This window comes from Periplaneta americana, chromosome 2 (assembly GCF_040183065.1).
Source record: "Periplaneta americana isolate PAMFEO1 chromosome 2, P.americana_PAMFEO1_priV1, whole genome shotgun sequence".
Classification (NCBI taxonomy): Eukaryota; Metazoa; Arthropoda; class Insecta; order Blattodea; family Blattidae; genus Periplaneta; species Periplaneta americana.
The window spans coordinates 36,852,693-36,879,311 of NC_091118.1; the positions used below are offsets into that span (position 1 = coordinate 36,852,693).

The 26,619-nt window shown below is 35.2% G+C and overlaps 1 protein-coding gene across 2 annotated transcripts in view; it reads left to right on the forward strand.

Moving 5' to 3' along the window:
• LOC138692321 (small G protein signaling modulator 3 homolog) overlaps positions 1–26,619 on the forward strand; it is a 77,753-nt gene that overhangs the window by 32,858 nt on the left and 18,276 nt on the right. For both annotated transcript variants that reach the window (XM_069815478.1, XM_069815479.1), the window contains exons 6-11: positions 1,992–2,202; positions 7,432–7,562; positions 13,161–13,394; positions 17,683–17,777; positions 19,235–19,380; positions 26,455–26,552. In XM_069815478.1, the coding sequence (XP_069671579.1) occupies positions 1,992–2,202; positions 7,432–7,562; positions 13,161–13,394; positions 17,683–17,777; positions 19,235–19,380; positions 26,455–26,552 (915 nt within the window). The remainder of the gene's footprint in view (positions 1–1,991; positions 2,203–7,431; positions 7,563–13,160; positions 13,395–17,682; positions 17,778–19,234; positions 19,381–26,454; positions 26,553–26,619) is intronic.

The window sequence follows — 26,619 nt, forward strand, 5'->3', positions numbered from 1 at the left end:
CCATCCATCCAGTGGCGGAAGGGACCAGTTGATACATTCTGTAGCGCAAAATAAAATTACAAAATATCTCTCTTCGTACTGTGTAGTTCCGTCACTGAGCTTGTCTTTCAAGAAATTGAGTTCCGGTAGCCTGTACAATAACAAGATTTTGAAAGGAATCCTGAAAATTTACAACCCTCTTATAATCTCCACCCTCATTTGAAGGGACATGGTTTTATTGCTACTGAGACAAGATAAACCTTACCAGGTATAGCATAGATTGGAAAGGAAGGTAGAGTTCACGAACATGCATGAAGAATTCTGTTAACTTCTTCTCTTTCCTTTCCTGTTTCTTTAAACTGTTTTTATCTACTTATTCTTCTTGTATTTCTTCCTTCTCTTCTAATTTTAATTTTCTGCTTCTTTCACTTCTTGTACAGAAAAGTCCGAAAATCCAGATGCCAGAAATTTGGGCCATTCAAGAATCAATACTTTTTTAAACTTGCAAACTTTTTTCAATTTAGTGGGCTAAAGAGAGAGAGGGGAGAGGGAGAGTGAAAAAGAGAGAGAGAATTTCTGTTTCCATTTGTCTGCTGGGCCTTTCGTTTACATTCTTCGTTTTTAAACACAAATAGCTTTTGGTGTTCAGATAGTATTATAACAACAGATGGAAGAAGAGATGAAGATATTAATAGTCCATAATCCGACCTCCAATATTGAGGTTCGATTAACTAAAAACAAAAACCAAATCACGGATCTTCGGACACAATGTGAAATGTGTTTTCCTTTATGACTGCGAAACCTGGAAGGTGACACCCTAGATCATATATGTATGTAACAGATTGCTCATCCCTGTGTTAAAATCGGCAGCACTTTGGAGAGAACAACCGCCAGGATTGCCACCCATCAGCTGTAAACGAACACGAGATGGCAGTACAGTCGCTAATGCAATTCAAATGGGAGTTATGATGTGACTCCTTATGTAACAACTAGATGACAGCATAGTAAACCTGACAAGTTGTTACTGTCAAAGCCTATAAGGCCGAGCAATCTGGGTGTATATGATCTAGGCTAATACTTATCCCAGAACACCAGACATTCGTCAATACATATCTCAGAAGCATACTGGGAATATATGAATATATTGGCCAGAAGTTGTGTCTAGTGAAGGACTATGGAAAGAGCTAATCAAACTCCAATCAAAAGGAGAAAATGGCAGTGTATTGGACGACGACGACGACGACGATGATGATGATGATTTCTAACTTTGCTTTTAAGTCTTGCAGACTCCTTTTTGTGTGAAAACTTTTATGTTTACATTTTTGTCAGAATTTGACTTCTTTTTTTTTTTTCTTTAAAAGTAGACCTACTCACTATGATGAGTGAAACGTGCTTTATTTGCTAATGAATAATGGTAATTAATGTGTAATTGTTGTTGTTTTCTAATGCCAGGCATTTGACAATGAAGTCATTTGACCTCTTGCACTCCAATATTTTTCAAAGATATTATCATGACCAGCCACTGAAGCACAGATTTTGAGATGTTCCGAATCCATTTCTTAGTTTGAGTTGCACAATGGGCAGTTAGGGGACTGATATATTCCAATTCTATGCAGGTGTTTGGCCAAACAATCATGGCCTGTTGCCAATCTAAATGCAGCTACAGACGATTTTCGTGGTAAATCGGGAATTAACTGTGGATTTTGATGCAGAGAGTTCCATTTTTTCCCTTGAGATTGTGTAATTGTTATGTACAGATTCAGAAACAAAATTTGAAATTTTCCAAGATCCAGTTATAACATACTGCACAAGCTCAGTAAGTACTTAAGTAATTTTGTTTCTGGATCTGTACCAGTATTCATTAATGTCCTACTTGTATCTCCAGAATTATAATAAATTGGATTTTGTTTGCATTGAATTCTGGGTATTTCTCATGTCTTGCATTTTGTGTGTTGAACTGTGGATTTGTTTTATTCTTATGTTGGTTGATAACATTTGTATGTGTGCTCCAGGTGCATTACAGAAGAAGCTCTCTTCGGAAATGAGCTACAAAGATATTGTGAAGGCTTCCAGTAATGATGCCCTTATGACATCTAAACAAATAGAGAAAGATCTGTTGCGTACCATGCCAGGCAACGCATGCTTCAGTCACATGGACAGCACAGGAATACCTCGACTACGCAGGGTGCTACGAGGCTTGGCGTGGCTCTATCCAGATATTGGGTATGTTCATTTCCATAACTTAATTGTACTCTCTCAAGCAATAGTAGACATGTTTTGTAAATAGAAATGTTCTGAATATTTATCAAATATAGCGAACTCCCGATTATCTGGATTAATCGCAACTTAAATTGAAGAGTGTAATCCCAAAATGCGTTGTCTAATTTTATGAAAGGACTGGGTTAGTTTTTTAATCCACTCATTTACGGACTGAGCGAGTTTTCAAGTGACATGCACAATAACACAAACTCTTAGACAAGGATTGACGTGTTTTTTTTAACAAGTTTAAAATATAATGATAGATTTCTGAAACATAATCATGTTGTTGTTGTTTTCTAATGCCAGGCATTTGACAATAAAGTCATTTGACCTCTTGCACTCCAATATTTTTCAAAGATATGATCATGGTCAGCCATTGAAGCACAGATTTTGAGGTGTTCCGAATCCATTTCTTGGTTTGAGTTGCACAATGGGCAGTTAGGGGACTGATATATTCCAATTCTATGCAGATGCTTGGCCAAAGAGTCATGGCCTGTTGCCAATCTAAATGCAGCTACAGACGATTTGCGTGGTAAATCGGGAATCAACTGTGGATTATGATGCAGAGAGTTCCATTTTTTCCCTTGGGATTGTGTTATCAAATTTTGTTTGTTGAAGTCTAAGTATGTAGATTTAATCAATCTTTTCACAGAGTAATACGTAGATTTAGTAACAGGTCTGTAAGTAGCAGTGCTGCCCTTCTTTGCTAAAGCATCCGCATTCTCGTTTCCCAGGATTCCACAATGGGATGGTATCCATTGGAATACAATTCTTTTATTGAGTGTTATTAGTTGAGAGAGCATTTTATTTATTTCTGCTATTTGAGTTGAAGGTGTGTGTCTAGAGACTATTGATAGAATAGCTGCTTTGGAGCCTGACAATATAACTGCATTTTTAAATTTATTGATGTGGCAGAGAAGATTCCTGAGACTTTCACTTATTACAGTGATTTCTCCATCTAAACTTGTTGTTCCATACCCAAGAGATCTATAAAGTGAGAAGAGACAGCACGTAACACCTGCACCTGCACCTTGTTCCCTGGAGATCAAGGATCCATCGGTGTATAAATGAAGCCAGTTTTGTGGAGGGTACCTAATATTAATTGTCTCTAAAGACAATTGTTTCATTATTTCAGTGTTTACTTCTGATTTCAGTATTTCTTCTGTTAAATTTAGATTATATTCTATATTTAATAGTGTTAAAGGGTTTGGTTTAATTTGTAAGTTTTCTTTTAAATTCGGGACGTTAATTTTCTGTTTTAATTCTTGAACAATGGATATGAAACTTTTTTGAGTTTTTAATCTACGGAGAGGACTGTATGAATGCCAATTGTTTCCTGGTAATCTGATAAGTTTTTCATATTGAATCAGTGCTTTTTCTTCTATTATCATTTTGATGCTGTTAATTGTTATATGTATATTTTTATTTTATTGGGTTATTTTACGACGCTGTATCAACATCTAGGTTATTTAGTGTCTGAATGAAATGAAGGTGGTAATGCCGGTGAAATGAGTCCAGGGTCCAGCACCGAAAGTCACCCAGCATTTGCTCATATTGGGTTGAGGGAAAACACCGGGAAAAACCTCAACCAGGTAACTTGGCCCGACCGGGATTCGAACCCGGGCCACCTGGTTTCACGGCCAGACGCGCTGACTATTACTCCACAGATGTGGACGTTATATGTATAAATCATAGAAATGGCCAAATGGACTGAGCGAGTTTTGGGATCATACTAGTCAATTGGTTGGATAAAAATAAAAACACGAATAATCTAAAGCAGTCAGTTTTATCGGAAATACACATGACTTGTATATGTTTATCTACCATTTCTCTCTTCTGTAGTAATGTCAACCATAATGGGCAAAACACAAATAAATAGCATAGAAGACTATGTTTTTCAGTTTATTAATGTGTGTGAAAAGAAAGAAGTTTTCAACATTGTTTGTCAGTTTATTAATGTGTGTGAAAAGAAAGAAGTTTTCAACATTGTTTGTCAGTTTATTAATGTGTGTGAAAAGAAAGAAGTTTTCAACATTGTTTGTCAGTTTATTAATGTGTGTGAAAAGAAAGAAGTTTTCAACATTGCATTCATACTGGTGTCGTTTGTTTCAATATTATGAAGTGAACTACAACTGAAGTCTCTGAGGGAAGGTGCTTTTGAACTATCGTATTGCAGAGGGTGTAATGGGAGAGATTGATAAGAAAGCATTGTTAAGTTCCGTGAACATAAGCATATCGCAGGTGCTCATGTAAAGGGGGTGAAGTCAAATTGTAAGGTATGTAAACTTCTCTCCTTTGGTACTGAACAAAACCCCTTTGTCACAAAATACGGAGCACTGTAACTTCATCAAGGATGGAAGAATGACTTAACCCCTTTAACACAAGAAAAAAGTAATTGTGGAGAGTTGAAATCTGTACTTATCCCAGTTTAGCGAAATCATACTTAATCCCTTTACACGAGCACCCGCGATATTTGATGGTCTGTTGAATTACTTTCTTTTTCTTCTTTCAGAAATAAAAACCTGAAAAATCACCCATGTAGGATTAACATTCCAGATAATAGTGACTTTGCTGTGTTTAATTATTGTATCCCTGAACATATGAACAATGTAAAGAAGAAATAACTTTCTCCAGTGTCTTGCCATTCAGAAATTAGAAGTTTACTCAACCTTCTACCTACTACTGGAATGCAAGACAGCAAATGGAAAACATTCAGCTCCAAGAACTATACCCACGCTTGCATATTTGTGGTAGTTTAGGATTAAAGTGTTGGAGAAAGGAGGAGAGATACGATAATATTGTTTCATCATCATCGTCGTCGTCGTCATCATCAATAATTTCACACTTTAACCTTCAGGGCTTATTTTATTTATCCATCTTCAAGATTCCAAAAACTAAACACATACCTCTTAGGTCTTATTTCTTGATTATGCATATAATCATATATAGTAGAGAATCGATTATCCAAATACCAATTAACCAAAACATTGGTTACCCAAAAGCATTCCAGTCGGCAAATTCAAATTTGCACGAGAACTTGTCAAACTAGGCTAGTCAGTTCTCTGTTTTATTTATAAGACATGTGATACAAAATATAATATATGTACAGTTTTGTGTTTAATATCAGTTTATCTTCGTTTCATACTGCTCCTATGACACGGTACAATTTGTTTTCGGAAATGATCGGTTATCCCCAGTTGTTTCGGATAATCGATACTCTACTGTATTTATCTTGCAAGACAACTCAACAGTTTCATTTCATTTACTATGTCTTTTTCCTGTTGGATTTTAAACGTCTATATTCCAGAGCCACACAATGCTGGAAGTGCTGTGGGCACACAGAATTTTAGAACTCTTTCTCTTTTTACCCTTTTTTAAAGTCTGTTATTTAATGACACCATATCAACTATTAGATTATTTAGCATCAATGGAATTGGTGATAGGAAGATGCTGAAATGAGGCCGAGGATTCGCCATGTGATTACATGACATTCGTCTTATATTTGGGGAAAACCTCGAAAAAAATCCAACCAGGTAATTGGTCTAAGTGGGTATCGAACTCACGCCTGAATGGAGCTCCAAATCAGTAAACAAATGCGCCAGCACATGAACTATGCTGGAAGCTCTCTTTATAAACTTTCCTGGGCAAGGTTTTCTTATGTTAGTTGCTTCTGTCTTAATACTCAACTTCGCACTCGAAATAATTACTGTTTCTTTTGATATTATTTTCATAAACATTAATTAAATGCTATTTCAATTAATGTAATATGCGGAAAGTTTCGAATATTTTGTGGCTCGTTTGTCCTCAGTTATGGTTTACTTAAACACGAATTTTATATTACAATACCATCGTTATGACTAAGGAATAAAATTTAACAATCAGTTTTGTACCCATCTCTTTCTGTTTTATGCGCATTTCAGTGTAGTTTTTAATGCAATGTTGTTCTTAAGCAGGCCATGAGTTTATTTCATCTGAATATAAACAACACGCAGTGAATATTGTGTTTTTCCAATACATATTCTTAACATACTCGTTTACCATTGTACTCTACTTAAAAAATGTTGGAATAATTTTATCAACAGTAATCTCACTAGACGTTTTGATTTATCTAGAGAAAATCAAAACTCGAGTGGGATTTAATTGACTATTACACGATTAGAAGAAAGTATATAAAGATTAGAAGTAACGAAGTACTCCAATACAATAAAATATTAATTGACTTACGAAAATACAACTGTCTTCAAATGTATTATTGTACCATCTCAACATTACAAATATTACGCTAGATGCATGCTAGATGACATTAGTGTCTTTATACAGACACTGTAATGATTACTATTCAATAAATCTTAATATTAAACAATCTCTGATACGTGACTATCCATAATATCATATAGCAGAAGTTCTTTTTATCCTCTCAGAGCAGAAGCTATAACATAACCTAACTAATATACACAAGTGTTAGAAAAGTTTTAATTAACGACGATGACATAAAAAATAAACATGAATAATTTTAAAAGGAATAATTATTGAATGTACAATTTTCAAATTTGAATGTGGTTGGTGGTTCAATTGATGTTATATTGGACGTGTGCATAATAGAAGTGAACTCGTTGATTTAGGCCTACATGGTGTATTCAACTTATTCAGAATTTCCGAATGAATAATTTTGAAAGGAATAATTATTGAATGTACAATTTTCAAATTTGAATGTGGTTGATGGTTCAATTGATGTTATATTGGACGTGTGCATAATAGAAGTGGAACTCGTTGATTTAGGCCTACATGGTGTATTCAACTTATTTCCGAATGGTGCTCTTCATTTATTTGTAAATCGGATTTCAGAAGATGCATAGGTATGATCAGTGATTTTTATTAATTCTTGTTCTTGAATGCCAATGCGAGTCATATTTGAAACTGCTGTGCATCGACTGGAGTGGTTTGTAATTTTATATATATTTTTGACGTCCAGACCAGCGCAGTTTCAAATGTTGGCAAACAAAGAAACAAATGCTAGGGACGCGATAAAATTAAACAAATGCTAGGGACGCGATAAAATTGTGCGATAAGCAGCCATGATTGGTTGAAATACGTCTTTTCGTACCGTTTTATTGGTCAAAAGTAGTATGACGTAGTAAGAGTGTAATAGTCTGTATAATATTCATTTAATAATGAAATATTGCTTGTTTGTAGATACTGTCAGGGAACGGGTATGGTAGCATCATCTCTTCTGCTGCTGATGGAAGAAGAGGATGCATTTTGGATGCTGAGTACCATAGTGGAAGACATACTACCAGCGTCATATTATTCATCCACTCTTCTAGGTAATGCATTATCACTTTATATGGAAGACAAACTTAAATCTTTAATTTAGCTTACTTTTTATAAGTAGAGTAATGATATAGGAGTAGTTGCTTAGATGTTTGTGATAGCTTTCAAGTCAAAAGTATGTATACAATAAAATAAGGTCTTCATGGTGTTAAGTTAATGCAAAATTTTTGCAGAAACGATTAAGCAATTATTCTTAAACAATCTAGCTATGAATTCTAAGTTGAAATTGTATTAGAAAGGAACATGCCCTTTGTGTTTTATAGCAAGTGCAATTCCTGGCGACTAAGGCAGTGTCATTAACTTTATGAACTCTATTTGGGTCTGTTTGCTGTTGAATCCTTTTGGAGTTCTTCTAGTACCAACACAAAATTCCATCCTTAGCAATACCACACTTCTCCCAATCTTTCCTGGTTAAAAATAATACTGCAACATTTACATTTTTAAAGAAAAATAAAATATTTATAAAAGCAATTTTATTTTTCATAAAAAATATATTTAAATACAAATGTTTGTATGATCAAAGTACATTAAAGCAAACAATTATATTTTGTTGTAATATAAAATTAATTAACAAAAAATAATAATGTACATTAAACAAAATTATTATAGCGAAGAAAACACAATCAACTGCATTTAAAAAGAACCGAACCTATTCAGAAATAAAGTAGTCGTCAATAACCAAACAATAGAGCAGATAAATACTTCAAACTACTTAGGAAATTTTATTTAATGTGAGATAGAAAAATATATCAACCATGAATTCAACATTCTTTAAAATATCGGACTTAATATACAATTTTTTAAACCTCCGAGAATCCCATAGAAAACTAGATTAAAAATTATACAATACACTACCCCTCTCCATACTTTTATACTTAGTGAAAATTGGTTAATCAGAGCAGCAGGTACCTGAAGAATAAGAGCGGCAGAACAGAATTTCCTTCAATTCAATATTTTCTTTGGAATTCAGAACATTTTTCACAATCATTGTCTCATCAAGCAAGCAATCTAGTGGCAGTTTTCTTCATAGTACTGTATGAACTGTTTTAAGAACATTGTATACATTTAATGTCACCTCCATTGGTGCCAAAGTAGCCAATTCCAATGACACCCACAGTGTGGAGACTGATATTTATAAAGTTAGATAGCAGTTGATATTCCCCGTTTTGTTTTTTCGGTCTCTAATTTTTTAAATAATCATCATCATCATCATCATCAGCAGCAGCAGGCGTCTATAATGAACATTGATCAAAATACCCCTCATTTCTCGTGAAAAACACTGAATAGACTACAATGGACTATGGTGGACTTTATGTTGTCAGCAAACAGCTGGATACATTAAGAAGATTGATTGATTGATTGATTGATTGATTATCATCATCATCATCATCATCATCAGTAGTAGACGTTTCCACTCAGTTGTGGATCATCCCAGAGCATAGCCTCCTCCACAAAGTTCTGTCTTGCTACATTTCCTCCTTTTGAATTCTTTCCCAGTCATCATCATCATCCAGTTCGTTGCCATTTTATCCTTTTGATAGGAGTTTGATTAGCTCTTTCCATAGTTCTTTATTAGACACAACTTCAGGCCAATATATTCCCAGTATGCTTTTGAGGCATTTATTGACAAATCTCTTGATCTTCTGAGACAGGTATTTAGTCACCTTCCAGATTTCACAGTCCTAAAGAAAAACATATTTCACATTGTGTCCAAAGATCCGCGATTTGGTTTTTGTTTTTAGTTCCTTTAGTATGATTAGGGTGACCATATTCACATCGATAAAAAGAAAGAGGACACAAAGCTTAAAAAAATTAGGACATTGTTCGAAAGAAGAGGACAGAAAATATGTACTTAGATTTGAGCTTAGACCTGTATTATACTTTAAATTACGTCAATATCTATTTTATTACAAAATACGGCATTTACAGTACAGATTTAGGCTTATATCATATTAAAAGTATGTTGATATCTGTTTTATTACAAGATAATTATGAAAACTTAATATTAATGATTTTACAGTTGAGTACCTCAGTGGAAAAACGGCATATCCCAACTCAAAGCAATTGTAAGATAATTGCAGTTAAAGTTTATTGTAAATTACTACTGATGTATAGGACATACATATATCAAACCTGGTTTATAGGAAAGAAGACATATGTACAAATACGACTGCAAATCGTTAGTGCCATAGATGAAAGCATAGTGTCTCAGTATTTATTCAAACTTGAAGATAGCATTACAGGCATATATATGACTACTCAAACTCTGCCTCATCATCAATAAATTCGATGTTTTCACCCGTACTTGTATCATTTACAGTCTTAAAATTTCTGTAAAAGTCATGATAAACAGGAGGAATTAGTGGTAAGAGTTTCATTAGGTCATTATACTTGGACAGCTTGATGCAGTGGCCACTTGGGTACCTGAGGTTGAAAGTGATCACCATTTGTCGACCCCTTCTTTTTGTGTTTATTTCATTCACTCATCTTGATTGCCATACGTATAACTGAGTCCAATAATCTCAGGTTCATCTTTACACAATGGCGTTCATACAAATTAAACATTTCCTGAATAGAGTGGACACTTGAGATGTACGTCCTATTTGGGGTTCTTGATCTGCTGTAATGTTATTGGTACTTTGGAAATGACCCTATGTGTTTCCTGATCTCTTCTTTGTCCTCATCTTTGATTTTGTGTGGCCGACTTGTATGCCTAACTCGCTGATCTTGCGAAGGTGTGAGACATGCCATCTTTGGAGACGTTGGTGTCGTATTAACGTTTTCACCTAGAACAGGGAAACACGTATAATAATAATAATAATACTACTATTAATAATAATAATAATAATAATAATAATATTACTAATACTAATAAATTAATAATACTAGTACTAAATAATAATAATAATAATAATAATAATAATAATAATAATACTTGATAACAATGTTAATAATAATAATAATAATAATAATAATAATAATAATAATAATAATAATAGGCATACCTCGTACTGTTCGCAGTCTCTGTACTGTCACACAAAATATTGACAACAGGGCTTTCTGGCATACAGAAACTCGCCGATTGTTAATAGGAACACAGTATTTGTAAGTCCAGTTTCTTTGCGAATAGTCTGGATTCACTCTGTATTTTTTATAAGCCTTCCTCTTCATACATTTTTCAATAAGGCCAAAAAGGTAGGTGTTCTGTCTGTTGTAGTCCCCCATATCATAGGACTCCATAAAGAGCGTGTCTTTTTGTTAGGTGATATTGGCATACCTACTCGGGCATTCGACGACACGAGACCAAATTCACCCTACACTTTTAACACATGCTTGTGCGATGCATTTATATATTCCTCCCCTCTATTTCTACATATTTTTCATTTATTCTTTACCCAATCCTGGGAAGTTCGTGATCGTTTTCTAGCTTTCACAGCAGCAACTTAGCCACTCCACTCGTTACAGACGCCATTCTGAGACTGGTTGGGATATGCCGATCTTCCACTAGGCTAGAGCGCGGCAAGCAGTTTTGCAGAAGCAAAGAATACAGATTACAGCCAAACGACATATCCCAAAACAACAACTCGTTTCTCAACATGTTACTAGATCATAGCAGTATACAATTCTAGTAAAACATGCATTTTGACGGCGGGTTGGGATCTGTCATTTTTCCACTGAGGTACTCAGTTAACTACATATGAAAGTCATGGGAACTACGAGTATAATAAAATTATTAAGTATCTATTTAGATTTACATTCGCACCTCGATTTACTAGCTACCTCTGAGCAATGACCATAACAAGGAGGAGCAAAGGGAGTTATGAACCTTGGCAAAGAGTATAGTCCGTCGATGCTGCTGTCACCTATAGGAAATTACTTGAAAAGGTGTCAACGCAGTTAATTTCAAAATATCAGGCATAGAAGTTACGAAAAGGAGGACATTTCTTGATTTTTTAAAAATCCGCCCAGACCCCAGACAAATTCCTAAAAAGGAGGACACGTCCAGACAAAAGAGGACGTCTGGTCACCCTATGATTGTGAAGGACTATTCATGTTTTCATCTCTGCTTCCATCTGTAATTATTTTTTTAATATAGGACAAAAACTCATTTAAAGTTTGTGTGACTGCAACCTGTGTATATTTTTGTGTGGCTGTACTTTGTTTATAGTGTTTTTTTTTCTCTCTTTATTTTTTGTGTAGCTTTATTTTTTATATAGTGTATTTTTTTCTGTTTATTTCTATTATTGTATTTGTATTCCTGGTGTTGTGGAAGAGAAGGCCTGATGGCCTTAACTACACCAGAATAAATAAATATAATAAAAAACATGTCCCGAAAACTCTGTATCAGAACAATGAGATACAATAGCAAAAAAAAGTGATGTTTTCGTATTTTTCGGGATGTATGGAAACCCTAGTTGTTGCTGTTCTTTTGATCTATTTTCACCATCACCACTTCTAATTCATCTCATCTCGTATCCAGAATTCTTAGTTAAAACAAAATTAGATAAAACCACTGAATAATGCTTTAATGTAAATCTTTCCCCTGAATGTAGCTAGTTACATTTAAACACTACTTACTTACTTACTGGCTTTTAAGGAATCCAGAGGTTCATTGCCACCTCACATAAGCCTCCCCATTCGTCCCTATCCTGAGCAAGATGAATCCAGTCTCTACCATCATATCCCACTTCCCTCAAATCCATTTTAATACTATCTTCCAATCTACGTCTCGGCCTTCCCAAAGGTCTTTTCCCCTCTGGCCTCCCAACTAACACTCTATATGCATTTCTGGATTCGCCTATACGTGCTACATGCCCTGCCCATCTCAAAAGTTTGGATTTAATGTTCCTAATTATGTCAGATGAAGGATACAGTGCGTGCAGCTCTGCATTGTGTGACTTTCTCCATTCTCCTGTAACTTCATCCCTCTTAGCCCCAAATATTTTCCTAAGAACCTTATTCTCAAAAACCCTCAATGTCTGTTCCTCTTTCAAAGTGAGAGTCCAAGTTTCACAGCCATACAGAACAACCGGTAATATAACTGTTTTATAAATTCTTACTTTCAGATTTTTTGACAGCAGACTAGATGACAAAAGCTTCTCAACCGAACAATAACAGGCATTTCCCATATTTATTCTGCTTTTAATTTCCTCCCGAGTATCATTTATATTTGTTACTGTTGCTCCAAGATATTTGAATTTTTCCACCTCTTCAAAGGATAAATTTCCAACTTTTATAGTTCCATTTCGTACAATATTCTAATCACGAGACATAATCATATACTTAGTCTTTTCGGGATTTACTTCCAACCCTATCTCTTTACTTGCTTCAAGTAGAATTTCCGCGTTTTCCCTAATCGTTTGTGGATTTTCTCCTAACATATTCACGTCATCCGCATAGACAAGAAGCTGATGTAACCGTTCAATTCCAAACCCTCTGTGTTACCCTGAACTTTCCTAATGGCATATTCTAGTATATTTACACATTAAGTAATTAGAAATGACTGGCATTTTACGACATGATGTTAGTGATTAATACAGTAATTGCTAGTAACTAAAATATTCTAAGAGGTTGAGTGTCTTTGGTTTCAGGAATACAAGCAGATCAGCGAGTGCTGAGGACCATGATCTGTAACTACCTGCCAGATGTGGACGTGACACTGAAGGAGCACGACATCGAACTCAGTCTGATCACACTGCATTGGTTCCTCACCTTGTTCGCATCAGTTGTTCACATGAAAATACTCCTGCGAATATGGGATCTCTTTTTCTTTGATGGTTCCATTGTTCTGTTCCAAGTTACGCTTGGCATGCTCAAAATTAAAGGTAATATCCTTAATGGTTCGTCTGTTTGTATTTGAGTATTATCTCCCTAAAGGTACGGTCACACGTCGCTACTTTTGCAGCGCTACTTTTATACTGCAGCTACAAAAGTTGCGTGTCGTGTTTACACGTAAGCCAAAAGTAGCGCGCTGCACGCTACTTTTCGTGCTGCGCAACCCGAGTGCTGCAAAAGTTGTAACTGGAGGTTGCGAGTCTGTTCACACGCAAGGCGCTACTTTTGCAGCCGCAGTCATGCTGCAGGTTCCCATCTCTGTGTTGACTTCTCAATATACATTTTGTGGTTATGTTCACACTATTAAGAAACTCATGCGAAAGCTTACTTATCTATTATTTGCTTTTCTGTCGTATCTAGTATTCAGAAATTGACATTATTTTTACTATAAAGCTTTTAAAAACGCCTATATACTTAAATGATAACCAACAGTATATTCACGTAATCAATGTTGGCAACCCTCCTGTTTGGAACTACGCTACGGAAAATTAAAAAAATAAATTATATCGTCACCAATTATGCTCAGACTGTGTTGTGTATTTAATAATTGTTACAAATAACTTATTTTCATCACATTTAACATTAAAATATATCCAAACAATAAAAGTATCATTGACACATTTGGGTGGTAACACTGGTTGCAACTGCAGCAAAAGTTTCAACAAAACCGATATCAAAAATGCTGCGGCTGCAACCCTGAGAACCCTGTTCACACGTCGCTACTTTTAAGTTGCGCGCAGTATGGAAAAGTAGCGGGCAGCAGGTTCGGCAGCTGCTACTTTACGGGTTGCACTGTTGTTTACACGTCGCAGTACAAGAGTTGCGCAGTTTTTTGTACTGCAGCGCTGCAAAAGTAGCGACGTGTGATCGTACCTTTAGCCATATACAGAGTTGGGTGTGAATAACTGGCCCATCTCATCTTACCAGGGGCCTGTTTCTCAAAAATACTAGTTTAGTAGTTCACCAGTTACTAGTTACCAGAGTATATTTCACCAGCTCTAGTAGATTCTGTTTCTCAAACTATTTTACTAGTCTAGTAACTTGTGACAATTTTTCACTAGTCACATGATCTCTTTCACTAGTCAGCTCATTGAGTTCATTTGTTTATAGCCATTGGTAGGTATTGTTATTTGAGGTTAGAAGGCTAAGTTGTTTGTGTTTCGGTTCTTACTTCTCTCTTCTCTTGAAATTCCATCAATTGAAAGCAAATTAACTATACTCAATATGATTAATGAATCAAAGGATATATCATTCGGTGTTTTTCAAGCACAATAATAAAAAATGATAAAGTAAACGAATGGACAAAAAAATTTGTAATGTGTGAGGCTATGGAACTGATACCTCAGAACAAAGATTATGCATACGTTAGGGACACTTACTGGCCCAACATTAAGAAAGCAACTTTGATGAGTACCAATTCAAGTTCAGAGTATCATAATATGAACACATTATGTAGCTAGTGGGTCTACTGGCGACATGAATGCCACTTATGACTTGAAAAATTAGCTAATTTTTTTTTCAGTTTTACATTTGATCTATTCGTAAATTAGTATTGTTTTGTATTTAATTTGTAGGCTAAAGTTGACAATGTCAGAAGAACTGGCAGTGGAGGAGGAAAGCCAGCAAAAATTACTGCAGTTGATGAATTGGTATCAGATTATTAGGAAAAAAATTCTGCATGTATTGCTAGTTTAGGGCAGAAAAACCAGATGGCATTGGAAAATAATCAACTTCCCGATTTGTAGAGCAATTTGTATTTGAAGCTTTGCTGATAATGCATGACTTCTATTTGTTTGTCTTGTTATGGCAGGTCCCACTATATTTAACAACTCTCCAAGCTTTTCAGCACTTTATTTAAACCGTTCATTATATTTAAACAATGCTCCTGTAAAGGAATAATAATTGTTCCTTCTCGATATAGTTTTAGCTCTTCTCACAACAACTTCTTCACTACTTCAATCGGAATCACTAAACCACATATATTAAAAAAATAACTACGATATTTTGTTTTGATTATCTGAGAAAGATTGCCACTGGTAACTGATAATATAGAAATCACCAGTCTTTAGAGTCTTGTAGGAATATTCCTGTTGAATACTAGTATAATCAACTAGATTAGCATTTTGAGAAACAGAATCTCTTAGGAACTGGTGAAATCGACCAATATTACTAGTCTGTGAACTGGTAACTACTACTTTACCCTTGTAGTTTCTAGAAACACATACTTGTAAAACAAACTATTATTACTACTGTACAGACTAGTATTACTAGTCCGTGAGTTTTGAGAAACAGGCCCCAGGTATTTGTGTTTAACATTACTACTCCTTCCACACTTGTAGTTATTCCTCTGTTCTCTTGCTTGTAACTGTCAATTGCTTATTTGTAAAGTTGGTAGCATTTCATGGATCCTTTTAAGCAGCGAAGTAAAGCTGGGCTCTTACAGGAAAGTTGGTTTTCAACTCAAGTGATATAAGACAGGCAGGTTATTCATGCCCAACCCTGTATTCATTCATAGTGTTCTGCTCAAGGGCAGGTCTGTCACTGCAAACCCAGCTTTCTCCAGTCTTTCCTATTTTCTACTTTCCTGTTAGTCTCCACATATGATCCATATATCTTAATGTTGTCTATCGTCTGATATCTACTTCTGCCCCGAACTCTTCTTCCGTTCATCATTCTTTCCAGTGCATCCTTCAGTAGGCAGTTTCTTCTCAGCCAGTGACCCAACCAATTTCTTTTCCTCTTCCTGATCAGTTTCAACATTATTCTTTTTTCACCCACTCTTTCCAACACAGCTTCATTTCTTATTCTGTCTGTCCATTTCACACACTCCATTCCTTTCCATATCCATATTTCAAATGCTTCTAGTAATTTCTCTTCACTTCGTCGTAATGTCCATGTTTCTGCTCCATACAATTTCTCATATAATAAGACAATAGGGATCATTAATAAAATCATGAAACCTTCACTAGTACAAAGACACACAAGAATAGGCTTGTATAAAACCTTAGCACAGCCAGTATTAAGCTATGGTAGTGAAGCATGGACTGTGAAGAATAAAGATGTCAGTAGAATAACAGCAAGTGTGATGAGGTTTATGAGAGCAACAGCTGGATATACTCGCTGGGATCATAAAAAAAATGAGGACATAATGCAAGAACTTCAAATAGAACCCATTATGCAGTTCATCAGCAAATATCAACTTCAGTGGAAGGGTCATCTCGAATGAATGAATTGATGCAGAATTCCAAAAGCACTGTTTCATTACCATCCATATGCCAAAAGATCTCTAGGCCGTCCAAAGAAGAGATGGACTGAAAATTCTAGTTTGAGACTGTAACAGGCCACTTGGCCTAATACTTGTTAGGAAGATGATGATGATGATGATGATGATGATTATAATTTCACATTCCACACAAAGCACTTCATTAATCTCTTCCTTAGTTCTTTTTTCAGAGGTTCACAGAAGATTCTCCTTTTTCTATTAAAAGTTTCCTTTGTTATTGCTATCCTCCTTTTGTCTTTGTATGTTCTAATATATGCACGTATCTTTATGTGTGTGATAAATTATTATCTTTTATGCTCGACCATGCCGAAATGTAGTAATTATACACCTGGTAGCAGTCCTTTAATGCATGTCATTAAAGTACAGGTGTTTTCAGCCAATGACAACTCAGCTTACAGGTGTTCAGCCAATAACAAGTCAGCAAGTATCGATTATTCTCGGATATGCAATCGAAAGAGAATTAGCGAAAAGTCACGGAGGCTGGAAATCCAATACTGTCACAGAAGGTTATGTTCTGTTACTATAATAATTAGCGTTAATTGTAAATAATATTCAAATAAATTCAATTTGTCATCTCGTTTTTCAATGTCGAATTCAATAATCAAGGTCAAGTTTAACAGGATTACACAAGGTCAATGACATTATTGTTCCTCGGTAAAAATCAATACTTTCACGCCTGCTCACATCTCACAATTCACGACCTAGAACAAGGTCACTTCCGATCTTGTCAGATACAAATAAAATGTATACATCTGAATAATTAAATAAGTTAGAAATATGGTCGAGCATAAAAAGTCGTATGAAACTCGCCTATAATGGTAATTACGAAGCTCGTATGAAAATTATGAAACTCGCTTGCGCTCGTTTCATAAACATCCATACTCGCTTCTTAATTACTATCATTATAGGCTCGTTGCATAATGTACTATTTTATGAACAGTGTTATTTCATTCATATTGCATACTTGAATGAATGTCTTGATTTGTGTCTTCCAGAACCAGATCTGAGACAGCTCGAAAATTCAGCAGAGATTTTCAATGCACTCTCAGACATACCAGGCGACATTGAAGATGTGGATCATCTGTTAGATGTATGTATGTCTTTTTGTCAGATAATAAATTATTAATAGTTTTTTTTTGTGTGTTGCAGCAGGAGAAATGTAACTATTTTTTTTTAGCATTCAGAAATCTTTCTTAATGAAATATGACTACAGGAAAAATTATTACAGTAATGAAGTAGATCTTATAAAATAAGTGGAATAAATTTTCGTAGTAAAATAGTTAGACTATAAACACTGACTTTCAGAAAGTTCCATTATATCAAGGAAGGTTTTAAAGAATTAATGGAAAAGCGTGACATCACGAACGTATTTGTAATCAATATGGCAGCTATAATGGATTAAATATAATCGTCATTTTTGTAATAAATTTTATGAAAACCACAGGATATAAAATATACAAATTTACAAAATTTTGGGGAATACGTCTCTTAAACCAACCAAATATTCACTGCACGAACATAACTTTCAAACATCGTATATCACAGCATAATAAAAAACCATACATCACACAAAAACCAAAAATCCTGTAGTTTCAACAAACTTAGGAAACTTACTTTACCTGTACGAAACTACAAGCAATATATTTATCACCCAATTTTAAAATAACACAAGGAAATTATTTAAGTTAAAAGAAAAGTTTAATGTACAATAAATATTATAGACATAGTACCATAGTACAATCAACAAATTTTGAGATAGTTCTTAATTTCAGTTTGGTTTGTTTTTCTCAGTAATTTATCTTCTACAAACTATTGAGGTTCACCCAATGACATGAGAATCGAATCATGCTTTCTAGCAGCAACGTAGAATGAAGATCATATGCACGGAAGATGCTTCACTTTACGTACAGTATTACATTTCTAGTCAACATGTTTAAAATGAAAAGAAGTACATATAGTACATAAAATCTGCAACCAACATTAAATAAAATAAGAATGTAAACGTTAAAAAAATATGTATTAGCTTCAAAATTTTTCGTATGTAATAATGAAATGATCATATATAATGATAACGTAAAAATGAAATATCTTTGCATTATAATATATGGGATTTTAGTAAGAGATTTAAAATATGTATGCAAAACTGAAAACTGCGCTGAACTGAAGTCCGCCTATACTGAGACATTACTGTAGTTGATACAATGTCAGTAAATAACTGACTTAAAAATGGTTAGAAAAACAGATGTTCTTTGGCTCATCTTGTATATCCAGATTAAAGGTACGGTCACATGTCGCTACTTTTGCAGTGCTGCAGTACAAAAAACTGTGCAACTCTCGTACTGCAATGCATGAACAATGGTGCAACCCGAAAAGTAGCAGTGCCGAACCTGCTGCTCGCTACTTTTTCATGCTGCACACAGCTTAGAAGTAGCGCATGTGACCATACCTTAAGATAGCATTCATTTCAAGAGATATATCTTTCTGGCTGTGACTATATGAGTATTATTTATTTCATAACGTGATAGATTTTTGTGCTGAACTCCACAGGTATCATTCAAAGTAGCAGCTTCCTTGAATGACATGGTGATGGAGACGCATCGTCGGCGTCACTTGGCATACTTGATGGCCGATCGAGGGGCTCTGGTTGGCAACCCTGAAGCAGCTCCCAACCTTCCAAAGCAGCACCTCAGCAGGTCAGGACTTGTTAGCGGAGTCTGGCACTTTTTTCGCTCTATGCTTGCTTTTTGGTGTGGCTACTCTTATTCTGCTTCTGCTGGGATGGTGGTATGGAGAAACACTTCATCTGTACAGAGATTAAACACAGAATCCCTGGACACAGACTTACATGACATTGACAGAGAAAATGATAATGAATCCATATCGCAACAAATCCCACCTTACATTCACGTGAATTATAGCCCACCAATACTAAAAACTGTAAGATCTGAAGAAGACTTTCAGACATGTGTTGTTGAAGCTATCATGGATGTAGATGCAGAAGCAGTAGATGAAAAAAATTTAAACGAATTTGTTACAGAAATATTAAGCGAAAGCACGAAGTTGATAGAATCCACACAAAACAAGGTAGAAGAAAAACACGACGTAGTAGACATAGAGAAGAATGAAAGAAATCTAGATAGCAAAAATGAGGTTACCTTAGCTGCAGTTGAATATAACAAATTAAAAGAACCTACAAACACTAATACAGGAGTACAGGTTGTTGAATCAGTCGGACAACCAGACTGTGCAATCAGGTTAGAAGAAAATGCTAGTGAACCCAGTACTGTTTTCTCAGCCAGAAGGATATGATTTGTAGACTCTTATATTGCCAAAATAGTAACACAGGATAGTCATATGGAGCAGAGATTATTCTTAATCAAACAAGAAATTGCCGAAAGTAATAAAAGGTGTAGTGATAGTTCAAATCACTGCCTGCTGGATCGTATCCAATGGCTGCATAAACTGCCTGCCCAATCAGTGCTTATGTGCGAATAATGAAAAAAGTTATTTTGCTGCTAGCTGGTAGGTAGTGCACACTGCCATTAACATTTTCAGGATATGTGTGTATTTTAGTGACAATGTTAATAGCGGCAAAATAACTTTGATTGAGCAGGCAGTGTAAGCAGTCATAGGACGCGATCCAGCAGGCAGTGGTTCAAATAAAATAAAGAATATGTAAACAAAGAAAATGGGAATATCTTGTGATTAATAAATTTGGAAGATGAAGTAATATTCTTATATTAGAGAAGGTAGAAAAAATGATCTCAATGACTAAAAGTAGAATATTTTTAATAATTTGATAAAATTAAATTTATATACAGGGAGGTTATTTATAAAGTGCTAGCATAGTTTCAGCATTCATTCTTGAATCAGTTCTTCTTGGTTACTAGCTTGAAGTCACTATATATTGAAATCAAAATTAACAACACAAGCATGAAACTTAAATAATCTTTAGACTCTGACCTTGATGAGAACAACTGTTTGAAATATTGATATGATGCTTTCACCGTGTTCAACGTAATCCAGTCCTAGAGAAAATTCCTGATAATGGATTCACCAGAAAGTCTCCTTGTCTTTGCCTTCCCTCGTAATGAAAACATTGGGTGTTTCTGCATCTCTGACGTGCTGTAAGAATGCAGAATTCACGCTCTATATCTGAAAGCTGCCTGTTCACATGTAGACATTCTTGGCTTTCTTTAAGAAGTTACCCTTCTAAATACTTGTAAAGAAATCTTTACAATTTATGCTTTTTAATTTCTTTGTTATGCAAAGACTGTGACATATTTTCATAGACGAATTTTATAGATTAGCATCAATGTCATAAAGTTCCTCTTCGATGAGCACGTTATCTTCTCCCTTCCCCCACGTGTGTGTGTGTGTGTGTGCGTGTGTGTGCGCGTGCGTTTTTCTCCTACCGAAATGGAATATGACGGAATGATGAAAAAGGGAAAACCCTCAGGAACTTTAACTTTGTCTTGTCTCCGCAATCACTGGAATTCGAACCCAGGTCTACAGTCATTGTAAGCTGGTGCTGTGTCAATTGCACTCCAAGGCTGCCAATCGCTTATATTTAATAATATTTTACACTAACAATTTTTGTGGGTTGTCGAATTGCTGTTACTAAGCTGTCTCCATAGCCGGCTTGTGAAAGGGTGTCCCCCAATAGCCAAAATTGTCACTTTCTGGTCAGAAGATTAATTTTTCACCCAATATAATGTTTACCAAAGTCTGAAAATTCAGAAAGCATAGCTGCATCATAAAACAAATGCTGGAAACATGGTCTAAGATTTATTTTATTTTTATGAGTTTGGGAAGAAAGCAGATGTTTGGCACTACACCTGTGAACAAACGTGATGATACCTCTATTTTTATCACCTCAGTTGATCTGAAGGACTAGTTAATGTGGTGAAACATGATCTTGAACTCCTTTCAATTTCTTAACCCCAACCTGCACCAAGTTAGATTTCGTATTTTGTGTCTGTGATTGTATTAATGAGCATTTAAAGCGTAAAATTAGGTTTTCATAATATCATTCCCTGAGTCTAGGCTGTAAAATATTAGTTTTATAATATTGTTCTTTTCAGTAGAACAGATTTCAAGGCCATTATAATTTTCTTGCAAAGTCAAGTGAATGCTTCTTTTGTTTTCAGTAATTGGAATATTAGTTTTATTGTTTGTATTGAGTTTTGCATGTTGTATTCTTGTGCTTCCAGCAAGGTTTAACTGTCCACTATGCTCGCATGAGTGCTGTTATAGATATTATTGCTTCCTCTTGTTCTAATAAATGCTTTACTTGCTATATTAACAGTTGTGAATTTTATTGAAATAAAACTCAGAAAATTATCCCCCCTACCTTCCCTACAATATGTACATTTGCATTGCTTCTTCATTTTAATTTTGAAATAATGTAAATCAAATCATTAGATATTTTTGCACTCCACTCATTTGTAATTCGTTAATGCTATTATACACATTAGTAGCCACATATTGGTGACATGTATATTAACATATGGTGCTAAAGTAGGCATTTTATAATAACTTTTTTACGTTCGTAAAAAGCCTTTGTTTTACACAACACTAATTTTCTTTCTCTTGCTCATTATTTTTTGTTATTGTTAAATATTCACCGCAGCTATTTTTTTTTTTTTGCACTTCTGCAGTATCTATTTTGAATGTAATACTGTATTCGGTAATCTCCTAGTACCTGGTACCCATTACATAAGTCGTTTTGTGTTTACACAGTGGTTCCTTTCTGAAAAGAATTTTAATAGTTTGTTATTAGATGTGATTGGTCCAGGGAAAATATACATATTTTATGTATATGCAACAATGGCTGACTTAACTGCTTATGTAATGAGTACCGGTTACTAGGAAACTTCCCTGTATTCATTTAAACTATAATAGATACATTTGCGAAATTCAAAACATTGGTTCATGTAAGACCCTAATATTTACTATGTTTTCATGTAGTATTCAAATTGATTTGAATACCTTTACCATCCTGAATACGATCCCCCCTGATCCCTGTCTTCATGTAATTTTTGATACGTATTGAAAACGAATTGAATATGAAAACTGAAGTGTCGAAAGTAGTTATGTTGGTTAATATTTCATCACTATGTTCATTCAAAAATAGCTTGACTTGCTGTTATTTAATTTGCCATAGTAACAGTAGTGAAACAATTGAAATGGAAGTGTCTGTTAAAATAAAACAATTCTTCTTAGTTGCTTAATAATCTTATTACAAAGATGTAGAAAGATCTACTACACAGTAATTATTCTACTAATGAAAACAATGAAAAAGTAGATTGCTTAGTGGTACTTGTCGAGGTAGTACCAGAACAATCATTTAAATGTACAGGTAAGTAAATTTGTCAACATTTGCCACTTTTAAATCAAGACAGCAATGTCATTACTTTCCTTCCTTTGGAATTTGAGCCTTCCCACTGTTGTGTAATAACTACTACATACTCCATTTAGTGTTATAGAACAGAATCAAGTAAGATAACTTTTGGACTAGTGCAATTAACATTATTCTTGATGTTGTTGTTGTTTTCTAATGCCAGGCGTTTGACAATAAAGTCATTTGACCTCTTGCACTCCAATATTTTTGAAAGATATTATCATGACTAGCCACTGAAGCACAGATTTTGAGATGTTCCGAATCCATTATTCTTGATGTAAGTATACTGATTTTCTTGTTACGTTGTTTTAGCTTAGGCTTAGATCAGAGTGATTTAGATGGTGCATATCAGTCTTATTGTTATACATTTACATATTATACAGGGGGTTTGGAAAAAGTATTCAATATTTTGAGAGGTGGTAGTATTCATCAAAACAAGAAAACAAAGTCTAAGCTTATAATAAACATGGGTCCTAAAATTAATGTCTTCAGAGATATGAGTACTTGCTCAACAACATCACAATGTGATTTCCATTAGAAGAAATCAATATTCTGAGAGGTGGCAATATATATCAAAACAAGGAAAAAAAGTATAATAAACATGAGTCCTAAAATTAAATTTTATACTAATCAAGGACTTCGAAATTGGTATTGTAATGTTAGCTCTTTGCTTGTTTCTTATTGGGTATACAGTATCATATCGGAAACACAGTAAACAAAAGGGTAATAAGGTGTGCAGTCATTTGGTTTGTGCAGTAAACAATATACCCAATGAAAAACAAAAAACTCACAGTAGAAGATGAGCAACACTTCCAGCAGCTACTGTGTGGAGAGTACTGAATGTTTATTGTAACGTGGTATGTAAGTTTTAATCCAGTGAAGAGCCATGAATTTGCAGATGCAAGCAGTGGCAGTAGGAGGGGGGGGGGGGGGACATGCTGCTCATCGGCTAACAGAAACACCAGAAATGTTAGCTGGGACTCACTGTATAATATGTGCTATAGGTATGCAAGCTTCTCATTCTCATTAATGCAATACACCAATGTAGACCAATCCATTTGCTTATGCCAACAATGCAATAAGGACAGTAATAACTTATATTCTTGCAGTGTAATTTGCAAGATATGAGCTATAGTGGTTTTCGCACATACAAGGGCTGGTTTTTTTTTTCAACCCCCAATGGGCCATCAAAAAAGACAATGTAAATAACAAAATTAATTTATTACCAAAAGTTATGTACAAACATGGTTACTTTTCGACATAATCACCATGGAGATTGAGGCAAATGTATCTGTGGACAAGCTTTCCAATCCCCTCTTCATAGAATGTTGCTGCCAGTGAGTTGAGATGGGCCTTAATGTTGTTTTTAAGCTCCTCATTAGTCTGGAACCTCTGCCCTCCTAGCCACTTTTCAGTTCAGGGAAGAGGTGGAAGTCACTCGGTTCTAAGTCGGGGCTATACATTGGGTGTTCAAACACTCCCCATCGAAATTGCTGAAGAAGCTGTTGGGTTACAGCAACACTGTGATAGTGGGCGTTGTCATGAATCAGAAGAACTCCAGAAGTCAGCAAGCCTCTTCTTTTGTTTTGAATGGCTCTCTGCAGTCGTCGTAAAGTCTGACAATAAACAGCTACATTTATCGTAGTCCCCGATTCCATAAACTCAACAAACAACACACATTTTTGGTCCCAAAACAAGGTAGCTATAACTTTCCTGTTGTTTAAGGTTTGTTTGAACTTTTTCGGTTTGTTTGGCGAGTTTGAGTGCATCCATTGTTGTGACTGTTGATTTGTTTGGGGAGTGACATATTGAATCCAAGTCTCATCTCCAGTCACAATATTGATTTAAAAAATATTCACCTTCAGCCTCATAATGAGTGAGGAACGTCAGCGCTGATGCCATTCGGCGACCTTTGTGGTCATCAGACAGATCTTTGGAACCCATTGAGTGCACAGGTTTTTTGTAGCGTAGGTGTCCTGTTACAATCGTGTAAGCAGATGATCTTGAAACTTAGGAAATTCCACACACACAACTCACTTATAGTAAATCTCTGTTTTCTCAAACCACTTGGTCATCTCGTTGAATACTGTCTTCTGTTGCAACAGACTTGCGTCCTTGTCCCCCTGCATCGTGAACATTGGTTTGGCCTTCTTTAAATTTCCTACACCATTCATGTACAACATCATCACTCACAAAGTTTTCACCATATACTCGGCTCATTCTTGGATGAATTTCCGCTGTACTATTCCCTTCTGCTTGAAGAAATCGAATTACACTACGCAACTCAGCTCAAAATGGCGTAATGACGTTGGAAGTGGCAGAGGTTGTAGTGGGGGAGATGCGCAGGCACCTCTGAGCATCCCTGCCTCCTACCATTCTATTGGCTGTTTATTGGAGGTTGAAAATAACAGCCCTCATAATTATTTTGAAAACAAAAAACTTCCAGCTGTGACTGGTGCATCGGAAAATACAAAGAAAACACTACTGAATGGCACTGAACACTACTACTGGCTTAATACTTTTGAAATGTATAATTTACCTACAACAAGTTAGCATCTTTGCCTGGAAATAGACATGCATGTCTAACAAATATCTATGCAACACTTTTTTTTATAAAATGCCCCCCCCCTTTTTTTATGCCCTAAGTTTCTGATTTTTAATCTGTTAAACCTACTGTTACCTCTGATTAAGGTTCTGGCTGATATGTACATTTATTTATTATCAGGCAGTACATCTCACTTGATAATATGTCAGAGGAAGAACAATTGTTTGTATGCATCTGAAGTCTAGTTAGTGTAATATGTAGTTAGTCAGTGATGTATGCAATGGAAGGGAAAAGGAATTGGCCACACTACCACATTATCTTCTGGCTTAGTTGGCTCATGAGTGATGCCTTATTAGTGTCATTTATGATGTTCAGTCCTATCTTCTGACAGTTGACTAAACAACAACCCTACTCTCGTACTCTGTATCAGCTGGGAGGTATTCAGCATCTGTAAAATTGGTAATAGCAAGATTATTTCGTATATTTTAACAAGATGGGTTTGAAAATTGCCATGGAATTGTCTGACATTCGCGTTGTAATTGAGGAAAATCTCGATAAGAACACATGCTGAAATCGAACCATGCCCCAGTACAGCTTCAGATCGCGATTCAAACCCGCTGTTGTCTGAGCTATCCTAGTAACCTTATATCAGTTCAGCCATAGTGATGTAAAATAGAACATAATATATATGATTAGAAACCAACCAATAAATATGAGCTACTTTGTAAATGAGTGATTTTAAGCTTCTTTCAAACTGCTGTCTTCTGTTTTTTGGATGTAAAGAATACTAATATCTATACTTTCTTTATTTATTTCCAGACGGCAAGTCAAGAAAAATAAATCAGTGATACAGCTCCTCTTATTTGGAGATGAGACAAACGAAGATGACATCAAATCAAAAAACATTCGCCAAACTGGTGAGTGTAGATTAGATTTTTATTAGCCATAGGAATTACAAGTATTTGTGACATCATTAATACAAAA